The 23,219-nt window shown below is 41.4% G+C and overlaps 3 protein-coding genes across 5 annotated transcripts; 1 reads left to right on the top strand and 2 right to left on the bottom strand.

Moving 5' to 3' along the window:
• Nucleotides 1–6,206: 6,206 nt before the first annotated feature.
• LOC148913850 (uncharacterized) lies at nucleotides 6,207–12,791 on the bottom strand. 3 transcript variants are annotated; one of them, XM_089025922.1, is made up of 3 exons: nucleotides 12,719–12,791; nucleotides 11,631–11,996; nucleotides 6,207–6,801 (listed from the first exon to the last, which is right to left on the bottom strand). In XM_089025922.1, exons 1-3 carry the CDS (start codon nucleotides 12,786–12,788, stop codon nucleotides 6,773–6,775), a joined length of 465 nt encoding a protein of 154 aa, XP_088882048.1. In that variant the 5' UTR covers nucleotides 12,789–12,791; the 3' UTR covers nucleotides 6,207–6,772. The 3 variants fall into 3 exon arrangements, 1 of the variants encoding a protein (XP_088882048.1); XR_016119026.1 differs by lacking the exons at nucleotides 11,631–11,996; nucleotides 12,719–12,791 and adding an exon at nucleotides 7,116–7,371; XR_016119027.1 differs by lacking the exons at nucleotides 11,631–11,996; nucleotides 12,719–12,791 and adding an exon at nucleotides 7,112–7,371 and having other exon boundaries at nucleotides 6,759–6,801.
• On the bottom strand, nucleotides 9,796–11,621 carry LOC148913851 (uncharacterized). Its single transcript, XM_089025927.1, has 7 exons — nucleotides 11,342–11,621; nucleotides 11,136–11,221; nucleotides 10,926–11,028; nucleotides 10,684–10,722; nucleotides 10,400–10,507; nucleotides 10,015–10,158; nucleotides 9,796–9,932 (listed from the first exon to the last, which is right to left on the bottom strand). The coding sequence occupies exons 1-6, from the start codon at nucleotides 11,375–11,377 to the stop codon at nucleotides 10,153–10,155; spliced, it is 378 nt and encodes a 125-aa protein (XP_088882053.1). The 5' UTR covers nucleotides 11,378–11,621; the 3' UTR covers nucleotides 9,796–9,932; nucleotides 10,015–10,152.
• Nucleotides 12,792–13,705: 914 nt separating the features above from the next.
• LOC148913849 (uncharacterized) lies at nucleotides 13,706–16,172 on the top strand. The gene is made up of 2 exons (XM_089025867.1): nucleotides 13,706–14,000; nucleotides 14,595–16,172. The coding sequence occupies exons 1-2, from the start codon at nucleotides 13,828–13,830 to the stop codon at nucleotides 15,415–15,417; spliced, it is 996 nt and encodes a 331-aa protein (XP_088881993.1). The 5' UTR covers nucleotides 13,706–13,827; the 3' UTR covers nucleotides 15,418–16,172.
• Nucleotides 16,173–23,219: the final 7,047 nt, after the last annotated feature.

The raw sequence follows: 23,219 nt of genomic DNA, 5'->3' as shown, positions 1-23,219 counted from the left end.
CTTTGTTAGTCGCCTTTCACCGCCGGGTAGCGAAGTTGCCCTCAGATCCGCAATCAGACTGCAAGAGGAGTGCCAGGAAGAACTTAAACGACTTGAAGAAAGCGATGCGGCCGGAGGCTCAATGAGTTACTTGCAGAGAATAAGTGCAAAGAAGGAAATACAGGAAAATAACATAACCATCGATGACCTTACGCGACAAGACTAAACCAAGGAAGAAGGCGGTATCAAAGCTACTTGACGATTTTAAGGAGGATAACATAGCTGCAGGAACGTATAAGAGAAGGGAAGGAATTCATTAAACAAAATGACGGCTCGCTGCAGCGCATAGGAGGGAGGTCGAATTCAAAGAGCAAGATATAAGGGATCTGGTAGACCAAAGGAATTATGTTCGACTTGAAAGGAATATATTACAAAAGGATCTCGATCAAACCCTGCAGGCGTTGGACGTAAAAAGCGAAAACCTGCGGGCTGAAATGTCTGACTCTTTGGTAGAAAGGCGAATGTTAATGTCTGAAATCAATGCCAAAACAGATCAAATTCAACAGAAAGATCAAGCCATCAAAGACTTGGAGTATGAAATAGATCGACAGCGGGGCATAATCGAAGATCAAGAGCGCCCCGAGGAAGAAAAGGAGGCTGCTCAAAAAGAAATAGAAACCCTTCAGGAAAGAGTCGAGGAATTACAGGCGCAAAAGGAGAAGCTGGAGAAAGAATTAGGGCTTACCACCAAGGAAAAGATAAAAAGAGCTCTGGTGAAGTATGGCGTGCCGCTGGCATTTGCGATCGCTATTTCGAGCGTAGTAGGGGTGATCCTTAGCACACTTAAGGCCACAGGCGCTGGCGTAAAGAAATTAGGCAGTGGGCTAACGGACTTAGGTAAAAAAATGGCAGCCGGCTTGCCTGGGCTGCTTGGTAGCGTTCTTAGCCTGACACTTAGGGCCGGCGGCGAACTGTTGAAGTTCGTGGGGAATAACATTTGGATCTTAGTCGTAGCTATTGGGGTGGTACTCCTGAAGAAGATGAAGGGGTAATCTTATCCTTGTATGTTATGTCAGGCTTATCGTCGTCGGACGCCCCTCGGGGTGTTCTCGACTGGGGATAAATAAAGATAGTATTCGCGCCGCCTTGGTAATGCGGAACTAAAGGTAATACGCAGATAGTACTAATGGTCTTATGATTCCAAGTAGCATCCGACGAAGGACCTACCGTTGGAGCGGCATTTATGCGAAGGTTGGCGACGTCATTGGGAAGAACATAAAGCTTAGCATATTGACAATTGACTATCATATGAAAAGTTACGGGCGCTAGGTTTTCTTGGGAAATTCCATAAGGCTCCGCCGAAAAATGAACTGGGTTCCTATTATTATCTTTTTTTCTAAAAGGTAGTAATGGTTGGTCGTTCTCATCGACAATTTTAAACCCAACATTACATGAGGCCTCCGTGTTAATGCAAATGGTGCACATGAGCAGCCCTAAACCTCCAACCTTCACCTGCAGTCCGGTATCGTACCATTGCTGTTGTAAGCAGCGCTTCTCCTCCATAAGATGTGAGAAAAATTCTTCTTTCTTATGTGGGTTCATATATTTCAGGTCTATAGACTTAATACCGTAAGAGTGCTAATAACCTTGTGATTGTAAATCTCATCCCTTTGATTTTCTATGCTGTTTATGCAGACGCTTCCCGTGTCGTCTATACGCATTTGCAGCTTTACCTTTCCGTGGCAATCGGCAACCATGTGAAGAGTCCAAACCGATAAATTCTCAGCGCTATTCGCTGGCGGCTCTACGGAGAAATGCGCAGGCTCCCTGTTGTTCGTCTTTACGCGCATGGGCTGTAGTATGCCATTATCGTCGCAAAAACGAAAGCCCACGTTAGCATGACTCACGGCGCCAATGCAAATACTACAAAGGATTAACTTCTTTCCCGAGTAGTTCAAGTCTACAGACATGCCCGTGACATCAACCCAAGAGCTCTGGGTGTATTTTTTCTCGCCTGTGTAAGTCGTATAGACACAATCTACTCCAGCTACGTAGGGGTTGTTCATCGCCATATATAATAGCTCAGACCAATGCTTGCAGCTGCTAAGCCGGCTTTTAGTAAGTTGTGGTCATATTCCTCAGGCGGCATAACCTTCTTTACTGGTTTCTTTGGCGGCACGTACACCTTTTTTAATGGTTTTTCTACCTCTTTTTTTGGTTTCTCTACGAAGTGAGTAATGCCCTTGGTCATGTCAGAGTTCACGTCATTCACCCCAAACTTCATATCCTTAGTAGCTCGCTGCAGTTTGTTGTTATAACCCACAACGGAATTGGTGTTAATAACCAAATTACTTGGCATTAACCAACAACCAGGCGACAAAGCGTAATCCAGACGCACTTTAGACTGCTGCACCGCTAATTGATATCTCTGCACCGATTTAGATATGTCATTTTCTATTATTGCAGACTCAAACAGGGTTAGGAATTCTTGTTGCGTTTCCTGTGAAGCGCCTTGGGATCCAACAATGGGGTTGCGGGTATTTACCTGCGCTCCCAGGATGCAGTACACGAATGCTTCTATGCTACGGTTAATCCTGGCTAGGTTTCTTAGACCTTTTCCTTTCATTAACACGAACGGATCCCAAGTGCCGGGGTAGTTTGTTTGAATTCTAGTAATTAATGAATTATTGCCCTTATCACCACCCATATCGCTAAACTCTAACTCATCACTTGGATATTCCTGATGCCCGTAGTCGGCCGGCTTCTCACCATTGGCACCCCAAACATAAACTATACCCAGCCCATGCGTCTTACCCTCCTTATAACGAAAATCTTTTTGCTGTGGTTTGAACTCATTAATTAACCTTTCCAGGGCTGCGGAGTCGTAGCGGTTATTCATTGGATCAAATGCCTTATCTCCCGGTAGGGGTACGTTAAGCTCCTTCAACAACCTCCTTACCGTAAAGGCAACGTGAAACCGCATAAATGAAATGTGAAACATGTCCGCGGCAACACCACAACCTTTAGTGGCAGCCCAAATAGCAAAGTCTAACTGCTGCGGCCAATACCGCATGTTGGGTCCTGCTAACCATTCCCTGGCCTCTTTACCTGACGTATGCTTCAACATCGTATTCTTAAAGATATTTCTTACTACTATGTTAAATGATTGTTTACCCACTGAAATCTCTAAATGCGTTACCAATTTTTCAAAGTTGTTTACACCACCTTCAGCATCGTAAAATGGGTAATCTTCCGTGGTTAACAATAAGTTTCTAGGAAAATTGGATGCTTTATGCTCGGGTTTTGGTGGTTTATGAACGGGGTGTACAATCGTCAATTGCTGCACCTGATCACCTACTTGCTCCAGCTTTGAATGTTCCAAGTCCGCATTGCTGTACATCCTGGAGCCGTTGAAGTAAATCCCATCGGGTCTTCTTTCGAACTTACTAGCATCCGCGTGCGGAAACATCTTCCTAAAGGCCCTCCAGTTGGCATAATCCCTGTTGTCGTGATGTGGCTGCTCCTGTATATCATTCCCAAAAGCGTCGTACATTAGTATATAATGGATGTTATACCTTCAGCACCTCCACTTTATCCTGAACTTCCTAAGGAACCTAACGAATTAAACGCGGAAAACTTTCGTCTGAATAAAGCGAACTTAATACTGGCTTACTTGGAAGGGCAGGCAAAACACTATGAGGAGGTCAGGAAAAAGTATGCTAGAGCCCGAAGCATATTACATAAAATCGCGATAACTTCCGGCTCCATGTCCGTGGCTCTTACAGGCACTGGCGTTGCTACCTCACTCACCGGACCTGGAATAGTCGTTGGCGTTCCTTTGGCCAGCGTTGGAGCCGTCTGCGGCATCGTTTCCGCTGTTACGACAGGTATTATAAAGCAATTGTCCGGTAAGATATCCAAGCACGACACTCACATAGCCCTAGCAAGAGCAAAGGCTAACACCATCGCCGACTTAGTCTCCCAAGCTTTGCGGGACCATAAAATCGACGACACGGAGTTCTCTTTGATCCTCGCGGAGGAAAAGAAATACGGCGAATTAAAGTCGGGTAATAAAAAAACCATCGTGAAAGATCTTTCCGAGGAATCTCGCAAAAAGATCTACCAGGAGGCAAAAGAGGAGCTGCAAAGAAAACTCGCTCAGTAGACATTTGCTTTGAAAAGAACGTAGGGGGATTTCGGCTGCACATTTCATCTTCTCGGAATCCATTCTAACAGCGGATGCTGGGGGTCTATTTTGTAAAATATTTCGTAAATTACGTCAGGGTAATAAGGAATATCCTTATCCAGCCGACAAAATAACCACTCGGCCCTTTGCATATCTGGGATATGAGGAATAGACTTACCGGTAATTTCAGACAAAAGATAGGGGATAGCTTTGTAATATTTTCCTAGCTTTAATTTTTTCAACGTTTTCCGTAGACTTTGCGGGGTTGGCTCTTCTAAGTGGTCTATGATTTTCTTCTTTACATCGTCGTCAAAATATACCGGATGTAAACCTTGGATATGACTCATCCAGTCTCGGAAGTATTTTATTCTCTTATATGGGGTCTTCGTACGACCTCCATTGGCGTAATATTGCTCTTTGGTAGCATTTGGTACGGCATTACGAATATTCTTACCACACTCGTAACACTGTGCTGACGTGTCGTCCTCTATTTGCATTTTTTTACCACAACACCAAAAGGGTTCTGGCTTAGGTACGATAACTTTAGGTCTTAGACAAATTATGCAAAAGTCGTTAACGAACTTCTTACATTCGTGCATCGTATATCCAACAAATATTTTAACCTCCGTTTGCGGTACCCAAATACAGCAGCAGTAAGGATTTTTCGCGCTGCCCCCGGATCGCGCAAGACCCCCTGTAGGGCCTTTAACCTACCTCCGAAACCCCAGGGGGGGCTGGGGTTTTTCGATATGTCATTTTTTCAAATGCCGGCGCTACGCGAGTCCCCCTTACTGCTGCTGTCTTCCTGGAACTATGAAGCTTATAAATGTCGAGTTTTTCTCTGTGTTTTTTGCTTGCATGGCAGGAAGCAGCATGTTTAGTTTGACGTGCAAACGCGCCGAAAACAGAGTTTGTCACGCCGTTTTGTATGCTGCGTAACGCTTTTCACGCATTCGGCATAAGATTTATCCCTAATAATGTTCTTTAAAAATTCGTATCTCTTAAAAACGCCTGGATACCCCTATTTTTTCTTCGTCTAAATGATAGAGTAAATGCTAAATTAGCCTTGTGAAATGAAATTTATAAAAAATAATTGGTTTTGAAAAGAATATGGACACAATCTTTATGTACCTACTGATTGAAAATAGGGAGCACGAAGCTAAAAAATTATATATATTATAGCCAACTATTAAAGTCATGGTAGAATTGGGTATATTTTAGTAAAAAAACAGAGTGACAGTCATTTAGGACGATTTCAATTAGAAATTTCTCAAAATCATTTGAAAAAAAAAAATTTCCTGGTGTTAGTAAAATCATGACGTCATCATTTGTTAACGATCTTTAAGCCTTATTATTTCTTTTAAATGCATGGTGACCCCTACTTTTCTAACCAGAATTTGACAACCCTTTGATAGGTTAAAATAATTCACATAGTCATTTAAAAAAATAATTGATTCTCAATTAATGGTCAAACCATGGTCAAACATGATTAAAACATGTTAGAACATGGTCAAGCAAACATGGTTGACCATGGTTTGTCCATGATTTGACCATGTTTTGACCATGGTCAACCATGAACGTTAAATTGCACAAGTTTAACCATGGTCAACCATGGTCAGTTAGTGTCTTGCTATGTAAAAGAACAACCATGGTTTGACCATGGTCAACCATGTTTAAAAACAAAATCAATACCATGGTAGACCATGGTCAACCATGTTTGAAAGCAATATCAATACCATGGTTTACCATGGTCAACCATATTTGAAAGCAAAATCAATACCATGGTATACCATGGTCAACCATGTTTAAAAGCAAAATCAATACCATGGTAGACCATGGTCAACCATGTTTGAAAGCAATATCAATACCATGGTTTACCATGGTCAGCCACGTTTGCAAACAGCACCCGTACAGCATGGTCAAGAAAAACCTACATAAATATACAATATCAGGGTGCAAATCATACTGAGCAGTAGTATAATTCACTCATTAATAGAAGGAACAAAATAAATAAAACAATTATTGCCTTTTCAAACAAATATTTGCACTCACTTTTTTAATGCAACAGAAAATAATTTGAATACAATCAGCATGTAAATATTAGCCAAAATTTTTGTTTCTACACTAAAGTTACTATCATGAAATTTGGTTGGCCTGGTGCTCTTTTGTCCTGACAACTTACTGTACTTTCTTTTCAATGCTTAATGCACATCTACAGTATGGTAATAATTTTTAGAATTATTTATATTTTGTCATATTATAATACACTCAATGAAATAACTTGATTATGTATACAGCCAATCTGTTTATGCATTTTAATGTGCTAACTAGAATTCTTTTAAAGAAAATTGATCAAAGAAACAGATAAAATGACTTTGCTTAAAAATACTTTTTCCATACAGTTTTGTTAAGTATAAATGAATAATTGCAAGACCTTGAAAAAATTCATAATTAAAAATGAGAAATAAATTGTCATAAAGAGAGAAGTTCAATTTGTAATAGCTTCTGCAAGACTTTTTCTAAGTATGTTGTGAATTTTGATTCCCCACTATAATTCCTTGTACATGGGTTTTTTAGCCTATAAAAATATTTTCTCGGCTCTGTACATTACTTCTTGTAACAGATCTTTCTTGAACCTTAAAATCAATGTGGAAAGATATAAAATAATTAATGTTCTGTAATTGTATATGAGTTACGTGCACTTGCTAGCATTCTGGTTCGCTATATTAATTACCAAAGAGCTCAACAAGAACGTAAACGATTCAAGTCGTATTTCGAAACATAAATGTTGTTTCACGCTTTCGAAAAGCCAGCCAGGCATTCAGCTTCATTGACAAACCTCATTAAAATGCTTAAAGCCACGAAGAGCAAGATTCCAGCCAGTTAACTCCAGAATAAATTGGGTTTGAATAAAAAGTGAAAAGCAAAATAAGAGTCTCAATGTACATGCCTGATAGTGATTCAATCCATGTCCTCATGATCAGCCACCGATTTTGCAATCCAGGAAAGTAAAAATTGAACCCATTGCATGATATCAAACTCTTGCTGAGCAAATTCAGCTTCCAAAACTCATAAAAACTTCTTTTGAACAGAGATTATACGGTATTTTTCTCTACAAGAAACGGTTACCGGTGAATAACAACATTAGGCGCCAAAACACAGACTATGAGCCCGCGTACATACCGGCTAATCACCAGTCCACTCACGGTCACAGTAGAGTGCTTTGTGGAAAGAAAGACTTGCAAATGTGTAGAGATGGATTTGAAGATGTTTATATTTTAAATGCACTGGAAATAGTTGCAGCAGTGGGTAACAGTAACAGGAAATAAATAAGCATAATTTTCAATAATGTATTGTGTGGAAGTTTATTCGAAATGCACTGGTAATCTAAGATATGGATTTCAAAAACGAATTTTTACATTGTAAAGGTTAACTTTTAAAAGGCCTCACTTACATACTTACTTACAAGTATATGGTGTTAGTCTCTTGTTAGTTTCTAAGGAAAAAGTTGACATTTTTGCTAGCAAATGGGTAGAGAGTTATGATAACTCAGATATTCTGGCTGACCATGGTTGACTGTGTACCATGGTTATCCGGGCATTAACATATTTTGACCATGGTTGATAGTGTAACATGAAAATTGATTCTTATGTTTAAATGTTCCTTATATATTGACTGTGTGCCATGATCATCATTTTTAACACTTTGACCATGGTTGACTGTGTGCCATGGTCAACATTATTAACACTTTGACCATGGTTAACTGTGTGCCATGGTCATCATTTTTAACACTTTGACCATGGTTGACTGTGTACCATGGTCAACATTATTAACACTTTGACCATGGTTAACTGTGTACCATGGTCATCATTATTAACACTTTGACCATGGTTGACTGTGTACCATGGTCAACATTATTAACACTTTGACCATGGTTGACTGTGTAACATGCATGGTCATAACAATAATGTAAACCAATTTTTTATATATATATTTAGGAATTGATTTTTAGATTTAACATTCATTATATTTTCTCATTTTTTGATCAATTTAAGTTTTTTTTAAGAAAACCAAACCAAATGTCTTTTGACCTTGGTTGACTGTGTGCCATCGTCATCATTATAATAAACTTTGACCATGGTTGACAGTGTAACATGGTCATGACAATGAATACAAATTAAACATATTTAAAATATTTAAACATTGATTTTAGCTTTTGTTCCTTATATTTTCTTATATTTAAATCAATGTATGCCTTTTTTTGGGTAAAATCAAACAAAATGTTGTTTGACCATGGTTGACTGTGCCATGGTCATCATTATTATACTTTGACTGTGGTTGACTGTGTAACATGGTCATGAAAAAAAATGTAAATTAAATTAATTTAGAATATTTAAAAACTCATTTTTAGCTTTTGTTTCTTATGTTTTCCCATATTTATATCAATTAATGTCTTTTTTTTGGTAAAATCAAGCAAAATGTCTTTTGACCATCGTTGACAGTGTGCCATGGTCATCATTATTTTCTGATCATGGTCAGCCACCATGGTTAGACCAAAGTCAAAACATGGTTGACCATGGTTGACAATGAAAAACCATGGTACCATGGTCATTCTAACGCAGGGGTATGTCCCTTTCTTTGAAAAAACTTGTTGTTGTTGTACAGATGAGATCTAGATTGTTTGGTTGGAGTTTTCTTCGTTTAATTAATTTCGACTTATTCCCACATAATTCAAAGCCTACAAACACTTCGCTCGTCAAAACAACTTTTATCTTTTTCTATCCATTCATTGATACGGCATATTTTGATTTTTCCTATGGCAAAAATTACAAAAATGCCGAACTAGGTCCCACAGAAATTTTCAAACTTTCTATTGTTCATCGGTATGGATGCAGAAAATATTTAATAAGCAAACGGCTGCTATTTTTGTTTGGTGAAATAATCGTGGAAAATCGCCGTCAAGAGGAAATTTTTCAACCAAACGCTAAAGACAGATGTATAATGAGTACGGCGCGCAAAGCATGCTAGTGAACCATCCTCCTTTGTCTGTGGATAAATGTTTAGAACTCAGACGTTTATAATGCACTAGTCAGTTGTTTCCACTACCCCCCCCCCCCCCCCCACCCCCGGGACATGGTGGGGGAATTAGCAAATGATGCATGGCAATCTAAGACAAATCCTCCAGCAACCAGGGCAGAAATAAAATGCAAATCCCCTACCCTCAGAGGTCACGATAATGATTACTTATGGTTATTGATTTGCTATCACTCATTCTTTCAGAAGTTGAGAAAAGAGGGAGAGAGAGAAAATAAAAGAACTTGACATTAGTTTGGAATATCAACTTTAATTTCATCAAACATTAGACTTGAGAGCACAATGGACAAAACCATTGCTCTGTCTTGGGTTCCTCTGTCAATCCAACACACTGAAGATGGAACCATTGTGCCACACACTTAGGACCATCGCATCCAACCATAAGGCCATATTCTCCTTGAGAGCATACACAGTATACATCTGCATCCTCTGAATTTAATAATAGATTAATTCAAGGCATTTAAGTATATTCTAAGATCTAGTGATAGCTTTACCAAATTAATTAACAGTTTTAGCTTACCTTGGCACATTGGACAAACCCATTCCATGGGTGCGGTGTATTTCAAATCAAGACATCCTAGGCAATAAGCATCTGTACATTGTTCAGGGTCAGCTGAACAACATACAGATGCCATACCTTTACATACAATACAGCTCATACCAATATTGTTATCTAAAAATTACAAAAATAATATCAAGAAATGCTAAAAAAACATGCTTTTTAACTATGACTTGCAAACTATGGTAAAAAATACCTAAGCAGTCATTCATTTGACTTGATTTCTTTGCTGCAGTCTTTGCCTTACGCTTTTCTATGATATTCCCATAGTGGTCAAGGTGCCATTTTACTTCCTCCACTGGCAACAGTACTTTCTGTGAGAGATCTTCAATATCTATACCTGGAACAAAAATTAATGGGAATTAACAAAGTAATCTAGCTATCCAAGATATATTTTTCATAAAGAGTCATCAGATGCTTTCAGTTTGATCCATTCATGCTGCATCACTGTTTTTTTTTGAGGTGGCAGTTTGCAGTGACTGGATTTGTAAAAAACAAAAAAAGGAAAACAAAATAAGCACCACAGCAGCAACAACAACAACAACAACAGATACATTTATATTTCTAGACTGGGAACTTACTTCAAGTTCAGGTCCAACTTTTAAAACACCACACTTCCCAACAACTAGAGTTGCTTGCTTGGTTTTTGACAGAGAAATGCTTTTGACTGAAGAGTTTATGTTTTCTACCTTTTCAAAAATAAATATTTCATGATTTTAAAAAGTGTTTAGCAATGCAAAATTATATGATATCACATCCATGTGGCTATGATGGTGCTATACTGTACATGTGGTAGCATGATTACAACAAAACTTGTCCCAAAAATTAATTATCACCTTGATATTTTTTGCCTTTGCAATCATACCTTTTTACTTTCTTCAGCAAAGTCAACAGATGAAGATATCTGAAGTTTGGGAAAGAATGTTTATTAAGCTTATGTTCATGAATTATCATCATTATTATTTGTTGTTGCTATAATATTGATATATCTATTAACAATAAATAAATAATTGATAATATTTCCAAATTTGACTGGAACCATAATGAGACAATAAATAGAAAATTTTCTGTCTTTACGCTCTTAAATTATATTCTATGTGTACATACCTCTTTTGCATACTTTAAATTCGCAACTGAGTCGCCTACTGTAGAAATACCGATTTCTTTGAGAATTTCTCTGTTCAAATCACGAACCATCTCTTTTTGCATTCTAAAAGAAATATATCATACGACACATTATTGAATATTATTATAAAAGAAAGTTTAATTCTTATAAAATACAATGAATATTGGGTTAAAATAAGCTTTCATACAGACCTTTCACGAGCGAACTTTTCTGCATAATCTTCAGCCTCTTGTACGGCACATTTGGCGAAAAAGTTTTTCCAAAGTCTTAGCAGATTCTGGAAAAATCAATAAAAAACAGCGCATTTAATTGGAAGTTAAGAATCTAATACGAAATATCCAATCAGTATGAAGAAAAGTACATTTAAATAACAAAAAACATGCAAATATATCATTACCTCGTGGACTTCGTGGTGGTCATCCATGTCCGCCATCTTGAAAGCAGAAACTCGGTTCCAGACTCCCAACTTCAATTTCCACGTGAGGTACGGGGAAGGCGATTGGTATTTCCAAAAAATCCCCCGGGGGGTAGAGAACGGAATTTGCTCAAAGCTACGGTAATTCTCCCTATATTGCCCGACAAAATCCCCACATACCGCGGGGGAGGGGGGGTGGTGGAAACAACTGACTAGTGCATAACATGAAATGAGATGAGTTATATTACTCCCATAAAAGTGCATGGCTTACCTTTTCCCTTCTTTGTAACCATTAGGCGCACATAATATGGTAGGTCTCCAGATTCATCGTCACTGATGCTTGCAATGTATTCATTAGTGTCATTGATAGTAAGGTTCTTCAACACGAACCAAGCACGACCTATTGTCAAGTTTCCAAGAAATTCTACTCTTCTTTTCAACGTGTCGCCAATATCTTTGTTTATGTGCACCCTTCCATCATATGAATTAACGCTGATAAACTGAGGATCGGGGATGTTTCCCTTTCGTATTCCCCATCTGGCAGAAAAGATTTCTTTTTGACCCTTCGTATTCCACATAAACAAGGCATCTTCTCCAATACAACCGTTGATATCTTTTGGACCCTTGATTGAGTATACTTTAAAAAAAGAAGAAAATAATAAGGCATAGATATATGTTTGCTATTATATGGTAACATTGAGCTGCTGTCTGCAGTGATGAATGTATTACATTAAGTATATCCACAGGTAGCCCAAGCTTGGTTTCTGTGGTGTCCTGTTATAAGGAAATGTATGGGGAATCATCAAAAATTTCAATAAAATCATCAAAATGTGAAATAAAGCCTCGAAATTTTACCCTATCATTGCGAAATAGCACTTCTTTCGCTCTGCGTGGTTATTTTTTGAATTTAGCCCGTTTTAAGGATTTTTTTCCCCACCAGTAAGAAATAAGAGAACTTCTCTTAATTTTTGATGATTCCCCATACATTTCCTTATGACAGGACACCACAGAAACCAAGCTTGGGCCACCTGTGGTATATATCTGTAGAAAAAATCAGTCCCATCGCTGGTGATCGAGTGTGTTAATATGTGAACAACTCTGCGATCTTATGCGATCGCGATCGCAGACGATCGTAGGAATAGAATCGGGTTCTATTCCTGCGATCGGGTGCGATCTTTTGCGATCATTTGCGATCATGTGAACAGAATTCTGTGGAAATAAAACGCGCTTTTTTCACGCACGGTTAACTGAAGTTTCTTAGCACTCGATCGTTTATGACGTATCAGTCTGTCAACTAAAACTATTCGTTTTTCAGATCATTTGGACAAAAAAATATTGAAAATTAAAGACATTCTTTACCTGGTTGAACGATTTCGAATAAGGTTAAATGCAAGAAGATGAAAAAGTACTGAAACCTGAAGGAAGCCATCGCCTTACCCTGCGAGCAGAGTCTCCTTTTAACTCCTCTACGGGCGAGAGAAGGAAAGGAGACTCTGCAGAAATCGTGTACAATTTTATTTGAGCATGCGCAGCGGTTGCTAAGAAACTAACTCGTTCACAAGCTCACTCGTTTTATAAATGGTTTCCGGTTCCTGTCCGAACACGATTACCGCTTAAAACATGTTTTTAGAGTCATGACCTCAGTGAAAGATGATCTCGTGTTCTTCTTTCACTGCTTAATCAAGCTTAGCAGTTTGAAGCACAATTTTTTCACAAGCGGAAATTTGGTCGCTCATCAGTGCCTGGAGCGGAGTTATTGCCACCAAAAGAGGATTTTTAGGGTATCGACTAGTGTTTGGATCGATTTCTTGAAGATGTTTGATCATCGGAGTTACAAGCTGGAAAATAAGCGACTTTGCATGACCTGTCGGCAGCGAAACAAACGGGTCTTTGGCATCCATAAAACTTTCTAGCGATTTCCTTTGATGAGTAATTGGTTGAAATTGATTTTTGTTTTGATAAAACGTGATATAGATCGCTTTCGAAATTACAGTTTGGGATACGATGCGGGCTCAATTTTGGTCATCGGCCATATTTTTTAATACAGACTCGCGCATCAAAACCAGTTTAAACCAGTATGAAACCTGAAATTATGTATCTCATTATCCAGATTCTTGGATAACGGCACTACAAAAGAAAAACACGATTTCTGCAGAGTCTCCTTTCCTTCTCTCGCCCGTATAGGAGTTAAAAGGAGACTCTGCTCGCAGGGTACCATCGCCTTTCAGTAATACTTTCGCTTTGCTTAACTCTTTCCCGTTCACGCTCAGTAAAATCGGACGAATTCGTCTGATGACGTCATAATCGGATAAAATCGTCGGATCTCATCGAAAAGCCACGAAAATCGATAACTAGCCTTCGGAAGAAATAAACCAATCACTGGCTTCGTTTCAGAATCGCCGAGTAATTATTGACTCTGTTTTTGACCGGCGACTCCGAAAAATTTCGTTGGAGCGTGACGCTCAAAAATGGCGTCTCAACCAAAGCAAGCAAGAGCCTTTAATTTTGATATTGACAGAGAGGAAATGCTTTCTTTTATCATGGATGATGCCCTTAGTGATGATAGCAGCTGTGGAGGGATTTCTAGTTCAGAAGAATCGGATTTGAACCGAGAAATACTCGCTGAAAGTGAAGAATCGAGGTGAGTGAAAACTGTCACGAAGCGTGTTTACGAATGATCACATTTAGATTCATGTAAAACCTAAAAAAAATCACATTTATAACACCACATAGACAACCAGAACAGTGTTTTTGCAACAGTCATATACTTATTCATAAATTTCTGACAATCTCTTGCCATAGAATTAATTTTTTTACGAATAAAATTTTCGTTGAAGCGGTTAGCACTTCTTTGGCAAATCGGTTTCCATGGCAATTTAGATGCTGTTTTTAAATTTGATATTATCGTGGCTTATACTCTGCTCGTTTTATACATTGTATGCCAAATCTCATCTAGAATCTCTTTTTGACTTTTCAGCTTTTAATTTTGATTGAATTTCTTAAGAAAAGATTAGAAATTTTAACATATTTTGTTTTATTTACCAAATGCTTTTGAAGAACTTGATCGATGCAAATCTTTTACTTTTCATAATCTGGTGTTATTTTCCTTTTCTTTATTGATTTTTCTATTTATCATCTTTTCTAAGAAGTCTATTAGACCATAAAATATAAAGTCAAATGGCTTATTTTATTGAAAATAAGTTGAACTAATACTTTACTATTGAATTTTCAACAGTAATGATCATGAGGAGGAACAACAGGAGACCGATTCACCACCACCAGACTCAGATCCCTCATCAGGTGAGGAAAGTGATCCAGACTTCAATGTTCCCCTTTCTGCTGTGCATTCTTGTAGACCTGTTAGAGCTGGTGCTGTTGGACGAGCCGGTGCTGTTGGACGAGCCGGTGCTGTTAGACTAGCTGGTGTTGTTAGACGAGCCGGTGCTGTTGGAAGAGCTAGTGCTGTTGGTAGAGGAGTTGGTGTTGGCAGGCCCCGTGGTGCTGGTAGAAGAGTTGGTGTTGGCAGGGCTCGTGGTCAAAGAAATGTCGGGAGAGGTGCTGTTGGAGTTCAGAATGCTGCTCAACAAGGGGAAAAAAGCTATAACCACCCAGATACTAGCAATATATTACCACCCTTTGCACCTAGACGGCCACCTGGCTTACACTCAGACCAGCCATATCTGAGAAACACTTTAACCACAGCCATTGAATTTTTCCAGCTGTTTTTTACAACTGATATGACAAATGATATATGTATGCATACTAACAGCTATGCATATCTAAAGATAGCAGCTACTGGAGTACAACAGTCTTACACTAGGCCAGATGGTAGCTGGCTGGATACAAATCCAGAAGAAATCAGGAAGCTAATAGCTGTCCTCATCTATTTTGGTCTTGTCAAAGCTAGTACTTTTGACAGATATTGGAGCACAAAGACACTCTATCATGGTCTTTGGGCCAGTAGTATAGGGAATGGGGGTTCCAGCGCAATCTCAACACGGGGTACGACCCGCGTCAAAAATCCACCTACGGACGACCCCCACTCCAAGTGTGGTTGAGGGCAACAGCGCACTTAAATATGTTAGTCTATATATGGAGTGCGAAGAATGTAAGAAGTTCGTTAACGACTTTTGCATAATTTGTCTAAGACCTAAAGTTATCGTACCTAAGCCCAAGGGTTTCTGGTGTTGTGGTAAGAAAATGCAAATAGAAGACGACACGTCAGCACAGTGTTACGAATGTGGTAAGAATATTCGTAATGCCGTACCAAATGCTACCAGAGAGCAGTATTACGCCAATGGAGGTCGTAAGAAAACGCCATATAAGAGAATAAAATACTTCAGGGACTGGATGAGTCATATCCAAGGTTTACATCCGGTATATTTAAGCGACGAAGTAAAGAAGAAAATCATAGACCATTTAGAAGAGCCAACCCCGCAAAGTCTACGGAAAACGCTGAAAAAATTAAAACTAGGGAAATATTACAAAGCTATTCCCTATCTTTTGTCTGAAATTACCGGTAACTCTATTCCCGAAGTTTCTGATATGAGCAGAGCCGAGTGGATGTTTTGTCGGCTGGATAAGGATATTCCTTATTATCCTGACGTAATTTACGAAATATTTTACAAAATAGACCCCAACCACCCCCTCTTGAGATGGATTCCAAGAAGATAGTGGAATTAGCATAAATCTTATGGCATAAGATTACGCGTAATTTCCAGACTGTCGTTCGATATGTAAACGAAATCCTGTCACGCTCTTTTCAAAGTAAATATTTACTGAGCAAGCTTTCTTTGAAGCTCTTCTTTCGCTTCCTGGTAGATCTTTTTGCGAGATTCCTCGGAAAGATCTTTTACGACTGTTTTTTTATTCCTTATGTCCGTCTTTAATTTCTCATACTTTTCCTCTTCGGTCAGAATAAGCGAGAATTCTACGTCGTCTATCTTTCTGTCACGCAGAGCCTTTGAGACAAGATCGGTAATTGTATTTACTTTAGCCCTTGACAGAGCTATTGTCGTGTCATGCTTGGATATCTTGCTTGACAACTGTTTCATAATACCCGTAGCAACAGCCAAAATAATACCACAGGCTGCCCCAACGCCGGCCAAAGGAACTCCAACGATTATTCCCGGTCCGGTAAGCGAAGTAGCGACGCCGGAGCCCGTTAACACAACGGATATGGATCCTGAAGTTATCGCAACCTTATGTAGCGTACTCCGGGCTCTGACGTACTTTTTTCGGACTTTTTCGTAGTGTTTTGCCTGCCCTTCCAAGTAAGCCAAGATTAAGTTCGCTTTATTCAAACGAAAGTTTTCAGCGTTTAGTTCGTTAGGTGTAGTATAGGGAACATCTGGGTACAACTTAGGTGCTGATGGTATAACATCCATTATATATACTAATGTACGACGCTTTTGGGAATGATATACAGGAGCAGCCACATCACGACAACCGGGATTACTGGAATTGGAGAGCATTTAGGAAGATGTTTCCGCATGCAGACCCTAGTAAGTTCGAAAGAAGGCCCGATGGTATTTACTATAACGGCTCTAGGATGTACAGCAATGCGGACTTGGAGCCAAAGCATCCTAAGATTTTACAACCAAAACCCGAGCATAAAGAAAGGCAACCTAATTTTCCAGAAAATCTATTGCCGGCAACCCAGAATTACCCATTTTACGACAACAAAGGTGGAGCGAATGACTTTGCTAAGATGGTTACCTCCTTAGAAATCCCCGTGGGTCCTACGACTTTCAAGACAAAGGTCAGAGACATCTTTAGAGAAACTGCCATGAAACATACCTCAGGGAAAGAATCCAGAGAATGGTTATCAGGTCCCAACATGCGGTATTGGCCGCAGCAGTTAAACTTTGCCGTCTGGGCTGCTACTAAAGGATGCGGTATAGCCGCGGATATGTTCCATATTCCTTTCCTGCGATTTCATGTTGCTTTTACTATTCGTAGGATATTGTTTGAGTTAGGAGCGCCGCTTCCTAGTGACACTATCTTTAACCCGAAGGATAACAAATATGACAAAGTCGCATGGGAGCGATTAAGGAATGAGTTTAAGCTTACCAACCCCGATTTTCGTAACAAAGAGGGTACCGCCCATGGTTTAGGAGAGACTTACACCTATGCTTCGTATGTTGGTGCCAGCATAGAAACGCCGGGCATGGGGTATCCTAGCTCTTACGAATTCTCGGACTTAGGAGGCAGCGGAACGAAGGGTAATTTAATTTACTACATAGAAAGCAAAGAAAAGTATCCTTGGGCGCCTTTCTTTGCCGCAAAGGGCATTGGACTGAAAAACCTAGCAAGGATTAATCGAAGCATCGAAGCCTTTGTTTACGGCATTCTAGGGGCCCAGGTTAGCACTCGCAGCCCCATCGTAGATGCCTCCGGTGCGTCACAGGAAACGCAACAAGTATTCCTTGTCCTCTTCGAAAGCGCTGTTATCGAGAATGAGATCTCTAAGTCGGTGCAGAGATATCAACTTGCAGTGCAGCAGTCTAAAGTGCGACTGGATTACGCTTTGTCACCTGGTTGTTGGTTAATGCCAAGTAATTTGGTTATTAACGCCAATTCCGTCGTGGGTTATAACAACAAACTTCAGCGAGCAACCAAGGATATGAAGTTTGGGGTGAATGACGTGAACTCTGACACTCTTAGAAGCATCCCCCATTTCGTGGAGAAGCCTAAGAAGGAGCACGTAGAAAAGCCCACACCAAAGAACGTAAAGAAGAAGCCCAAAAAGAAGGTCCTGCCTGCGATACCTGAGGAATATGACCATAACTTACTAAAAGCCGGCTTAACAGTCGCAAGCATTGGTCTGAGCTATTATATATGGCGATGAACAACCCCTACGTAGCTGGAGTAGATTGTATCTATACGACTTACGCAGGCGAGAAAAAATACGACCAGGCATCTTGGGTTGATGTCACGGGCATGTCCGTGAATTTGAACTACTCAGGAAAGAAATTGATCCTTTGTAGTATTTGCATTGGCACGAGTAGTCACGCCAACGTCGGCTTTAGGTTCCTGGATGAGAATGGCATACTGCAGCCTATGCGCGCGAAGACGAACAACAGGGAGCCTGCGCATTTCTCCGTAGAGCCCAACCCCGGCAGCGCCGAAAATCTATCGGTTTGGACTTTCCACATGGTCGCCGATTGCCATGGGAAGGTAAAGCTGCAAATGCGCGTAGATGACACCGGGAGCGTTTGCATAAATAGCATAGAAAATCAGAGAGATACGGTTTATAATCACAAGACCATTAGCACTCTTACGGTGCTTAGTCTCTAGAAGCAAACTATGTTTGCTGAAATATATGAACCCACACGCGAAGGAAGATTGGTTTCTACATTTTTTGGAGGAGAAGGACTACTTAGAACAGCATTGGCATGACACCGGGCTGTGGGTGAAGGTTGGGGGCCTGGGATTGATCATGTGTACTATTAGCATTTCGACGGGGTATTCGTGTAATGTCGGGTTTAGGATCGTTGATGAGAATAACCATCCATTACTACCCTACAGAAAAAAAGATAACGACAGGAACCCAGCCCATTTCTCGTCGGAACCCCCTCCAAGAAGCGGAGAAGACTTAACGCCGGTAACTTTTCACATGATAGCCAATTGCCAATATGCGAAGTTACAAGTTCTTCCCAACGACGTTGCCTACCTTCGGATAAATGCCGCCCCGTCAAGAGATTCCCCGACGGATGCCACTTGGAATCATAAGACCATTAGCACCATGAGTGTGCTGCCGCTAGTTCCGCATTATCAAGGCGGCGCGAATACTATCTTTACTTATCCCCAGTCGAGGATGCCTCGGATGCCCGACGACGATAAGCCCCCAGTAATATATAAAGACAAGATTAAGCCTTCATCTTCTTCAGGAGTACCACTCCAATAGCGACGACCAAGATCCAAATGTTATTCCCCACAAACTTTAGCAGTTCTCCGCCGGCCCTAAGTGCCAAGGAAACAACCGAACCCAGCAGCCCAGGAAGACCGGCTGCCATCTTTTTTCCCAAGTCCGTTAGTCCCTTACCTAACTTGCTTACGCCCGCGCCCGTAGCCTTAAGCGCGGATAGGATAACTCCTACTACGGTGCTAATAGCAACCGCAAATGCCAGCGGAATACCATACTTCACCAGAGCTCTTTTTACCTTTTCCTTGGTGGTAAGCCCCAGCTCCTTTTCCAGCTTTTCCTTTTGAGCTCGTAATTCCGCAAGGCGTATTTCAAGTGTTTCTACTTCCTTTTGGGCTGCCTCCCTTTCTTCCTCGGTACGAGTTTGGTCCTCGATTACTTCTTGCTGCCGCTCTATTTGCCCCTCCAGGTCCTCAATGGCCTGATCTCTTTGCCGGATTTGTTCCTCCTTGGTGTTAATTTCAGCCATTAACCGTCGCCGTTCCACTAAAGAGCCGGCTATGGTGGTTTGCAGGTTATCGGTATCGTCTTTAATTAAGTCTAACTCCTGCAGGGCGAGATTAAGAGCCCTTTGAGTTTGATTTCTTTCGCGTCGAATTTGGGTTCTTTGGTCTACCAGCTCCCTTATTTCTTGATTTTTAAATTCGACTTCCCTCCTATGTGCGTCGACAAGCCGTTGGTTTTGCTTCATGTATTCTTCCTCCCTTTCTTCCAACGTTTCCCGCAGTGCTTCCACTGAGGTGCCAGAGCTTTGGGCTTCTCCTAAGTCCTCCCGTGCTTTGTCTAATTCGCGCAGGGCCTGATCCACCTGATTTCCTATTTCTTTTATTCTTTCATCTTGATGGGCGGACTTCTTTTCAGCATCGGCAAGTAGCTGACCTTGCTTTGCATATTCTACATCTTTTTCTCTTAACTCCCTTTGCAGATCCGCGGCACGTTTTTCCGCGTTGGTCCTTTCGGTTAAGTTGTGCAGCCTTTCTAACAGGCTTCTAGTAGCACGCTGAAAGCCTCTTAATCTCAAGACGTCACCCCTAACGTTGCCCTCCTCATCAAAGAGGTTTTGCGGTTTTGTCCAGCGGTCTTTGTCGGGAAATCTTAAGTCTTGGACGCTTATGAGGACTTTGTTTCCCTTTTCCGTGAGCTTTACGTCGTCAGCATCAAAGTTGTCGTAGCGCAGCTCTAGCTCTTGCGTCGCCCACTCTATGGTTTCCCGTGCGGCTGCTTCCGGCTCGCCCATGTTTTGAAGCTCTATGTGCTCACGCGGAAACGTGTACTCGCGTGCTTTGGGATGTCTTAAGGCCTTTGCAATCCTATCCCTTAGGGAATCGTCGACTTGTTGGGTGGGAAGCAGCGGTTCTTCGTCACCGTCGTTAATGTCAGCCTGACCTTCCTCAGTGGTGGGATCAAAGTCGGGGTCTGTTCCTTCTACTTCCATTATATATGATAAGCTCAAAGTTAAGTCCCAACGTATTACCTAAGCAGGTTGGCGGACTGAAAGCAGAACGCACCTTTCACCGGGTCACCTTTACACCCAGCAGCGCAAAGCCAGGGGAAACCCTGTACGTAGGCGTGCCCCGCCTAACGGATAACCTAGTATTGGTTCCTGGTACCTTGGCTTTAAGGTTTGACCTAGCAATACAACCAACCACCAAGGACAAGCGCTATACCGTCAATAACGTGGGTAGGAACCTCGTTTCTAAGATGAGAATCAAGTTCGCAGGGGAATCCCTCTTGGATTTGAATAGGTACGACCTGTACACCACGTATAAGGATCTGTGGCTAACAGCCTTTGACCGTGCACAAAAGATAGAGCAGGGAATTGGAAGCGTTATTCTTCGTAAGCTTCGCAGCGATACTAACCCCGCGCCTACGGACTCCAGTGGAGCAACCGCAGTAGCAGACGCAACAAGGGTAAAGACCGCCTATGGTAGCAAGTACGTTATCCCTTTGGATTTCGAAGTAATTACGAGTCATGGTGTGTACTACCCCAGGCAGTTATCCGAGTTACAGTTTGAAGTAACCTTGGCGGACACTACGAACGTCATAGGAGGAATGGACAGCGCAATTAGCGGAGCCGTGGATCCCTATTCTATCACCAACTTAGAGCTACAGTACGAAACGGTGTACAGCGAAGAGCTGGCCCGTAGCGCTGGCATGGAGTACAGCTCTGGCAAGGCATTCCTTTACGACCACGTAGTGATGTATAAGACATTTAGCTTCTTGGATAAGACGGATGAGGTTATCAACCAAAGCATTAACCTCCCCCGAAGAAGTCTCACGGGGCTAATGCTGGTGTTTGCCAAACCCTACGAAGCCGGCAAGCGCAACTCCGAAGCCTTTCATAACCCCAACATTACTAACGTCGGCGTGAATATCAACGGAGTCCCAAACAAGGTTTACTCCCAGGGGATAAAGCCCGCAGACGTGTACAGGGAGGCAATGCGCAAGTTTGGCGACCAAATTAGCCCCGAGGAATTCTTTAATGATAAGTACGCGCTGTGGATTGATATGCGCACCATTAACGACGAAGACCTACATGGTCAGGGTTTACGTCTAGTAAATACGCAGGATGGCATAACATTGGAGATCAAACGCACCAAGAACGCCAGTGCGGGCGACGGTGATAGGATAAACTGCTACGTCTTCGTCGTGTCTGACGCGCAACTGAGCGTAGAAATGAATCAGCTAAAGAGCGTTGCATATTAATGTTAAAATATTTCTTAAATATACAATGCTTCGCGTATTTGAAAACAACGACACCAAACTGCAATGCATAGTGCAAGGCGAAACTTCGTACTTCAAAGCAAAGGAGGTGGCTTTGGCGTTGGGCTATGAGCGCCCTAGAGATGCAATTAGAGCACACGTATCTGAGAAATACCAGAAAAAATGGGTTGATCTACAAGGGGCTGCGAATCACCGCTCCTTTACTACGCAACCAAATGCCGTGTTTATATCCGAACCTGGTTTGTACGAACTGATATTTAGCTCCAAACTACCCAAAGCTGTGGAGTTTCGTGATTGGGTCTTTGAGGAAGTCCTACCCGCGCTAAGGAAAACGGGTAAATATGCAATAGAAAGGCGGTTTGGCGGCCCAAACAAGTTAGTATTCAAGATCGAAAATGAAGCCGACCTACACGCGAAGGTCGTCGACTACACACGTAGGTTTTACCCCGATTTCATCATAGCGCCGGGTCTTGGCGAACTTCAAGATTCAGACAGCAAGCGAATAACCTGCTGGCGAAAAGGCTACCAAGCCGGTCAACCCGACCTTTTAATCCTAAATGCGCATAAGAAATACCGCGGGTTGTGTATTGAGTTGAAAACCCCAAAAGGAAACGGCGTCTTATCCGCGAAGCAATCTAAGAAAATCTCACAGCTTGACGTAAATGGTTACCTAACGATGGTTAGCAACGATTACGACATTATCTGCCGTGCCCTGATGGATTACGCGGATGGCATTCGTATTCCCTGTAAGGGCTGTGTAAAGCGGTTTAAGTCCTACGCCACTTTGAAAACGCACCTAAAGATATTCCATAGGTATAATGAAGCTCAGCTTGACTCACTGGCGTGATCTTGTCCACGGTAAAGCATACGAAATAAAAAATTACGTCGTCTTCGAAGACATCGACCGTTTACGGTTAGTCCTCAAAGACTTAGAAGGCAAGGAATATTCCCTTTGGGCGCCGGATTGCGTGCGGTACGTAATTCAGGGCGAGGAATTCACCCACTTACGCAGCCATGGTAAGAAGAATGGGAGGTGGGAGTTCGACATTGAAAGGAGAGTCACTCCATCTCCTCTTTGTAGTTAAGTGCGTCTGCTAAAGTCCGCTGCGCTTTAGGATCCGCGGAGCACCAATGCCCCACAAAGGATCCTTCGGGGAATACCCTGTCGCAATGAAGGCAGGTGTATTTTTTACGCGGTTTTGGGGGCGT

Source organism: Actinia tenebrosa, unplaced genomic scaffold (genome assembly GCF_029948245.1).
Source record: "Actinia tenebrosa isolate PJP-AT-01 unplaced genomic scaffold, QUT_ActTen_1.0 PGA_scaffold0__85_contigs__length_37466705, whole genome shotgun sequence".
NCBI classification, from domain to species: Eukaryota; Metazoa; Cnidaria; class Anthozoa; order Actiniaria; family Actiniidae; genus Actinia; species Actinia tenebrosa.
Note: the sequence above shows the minus strand (reverse complement) of the source record. Positions and strands in the feature narration are given on the sequence as shown.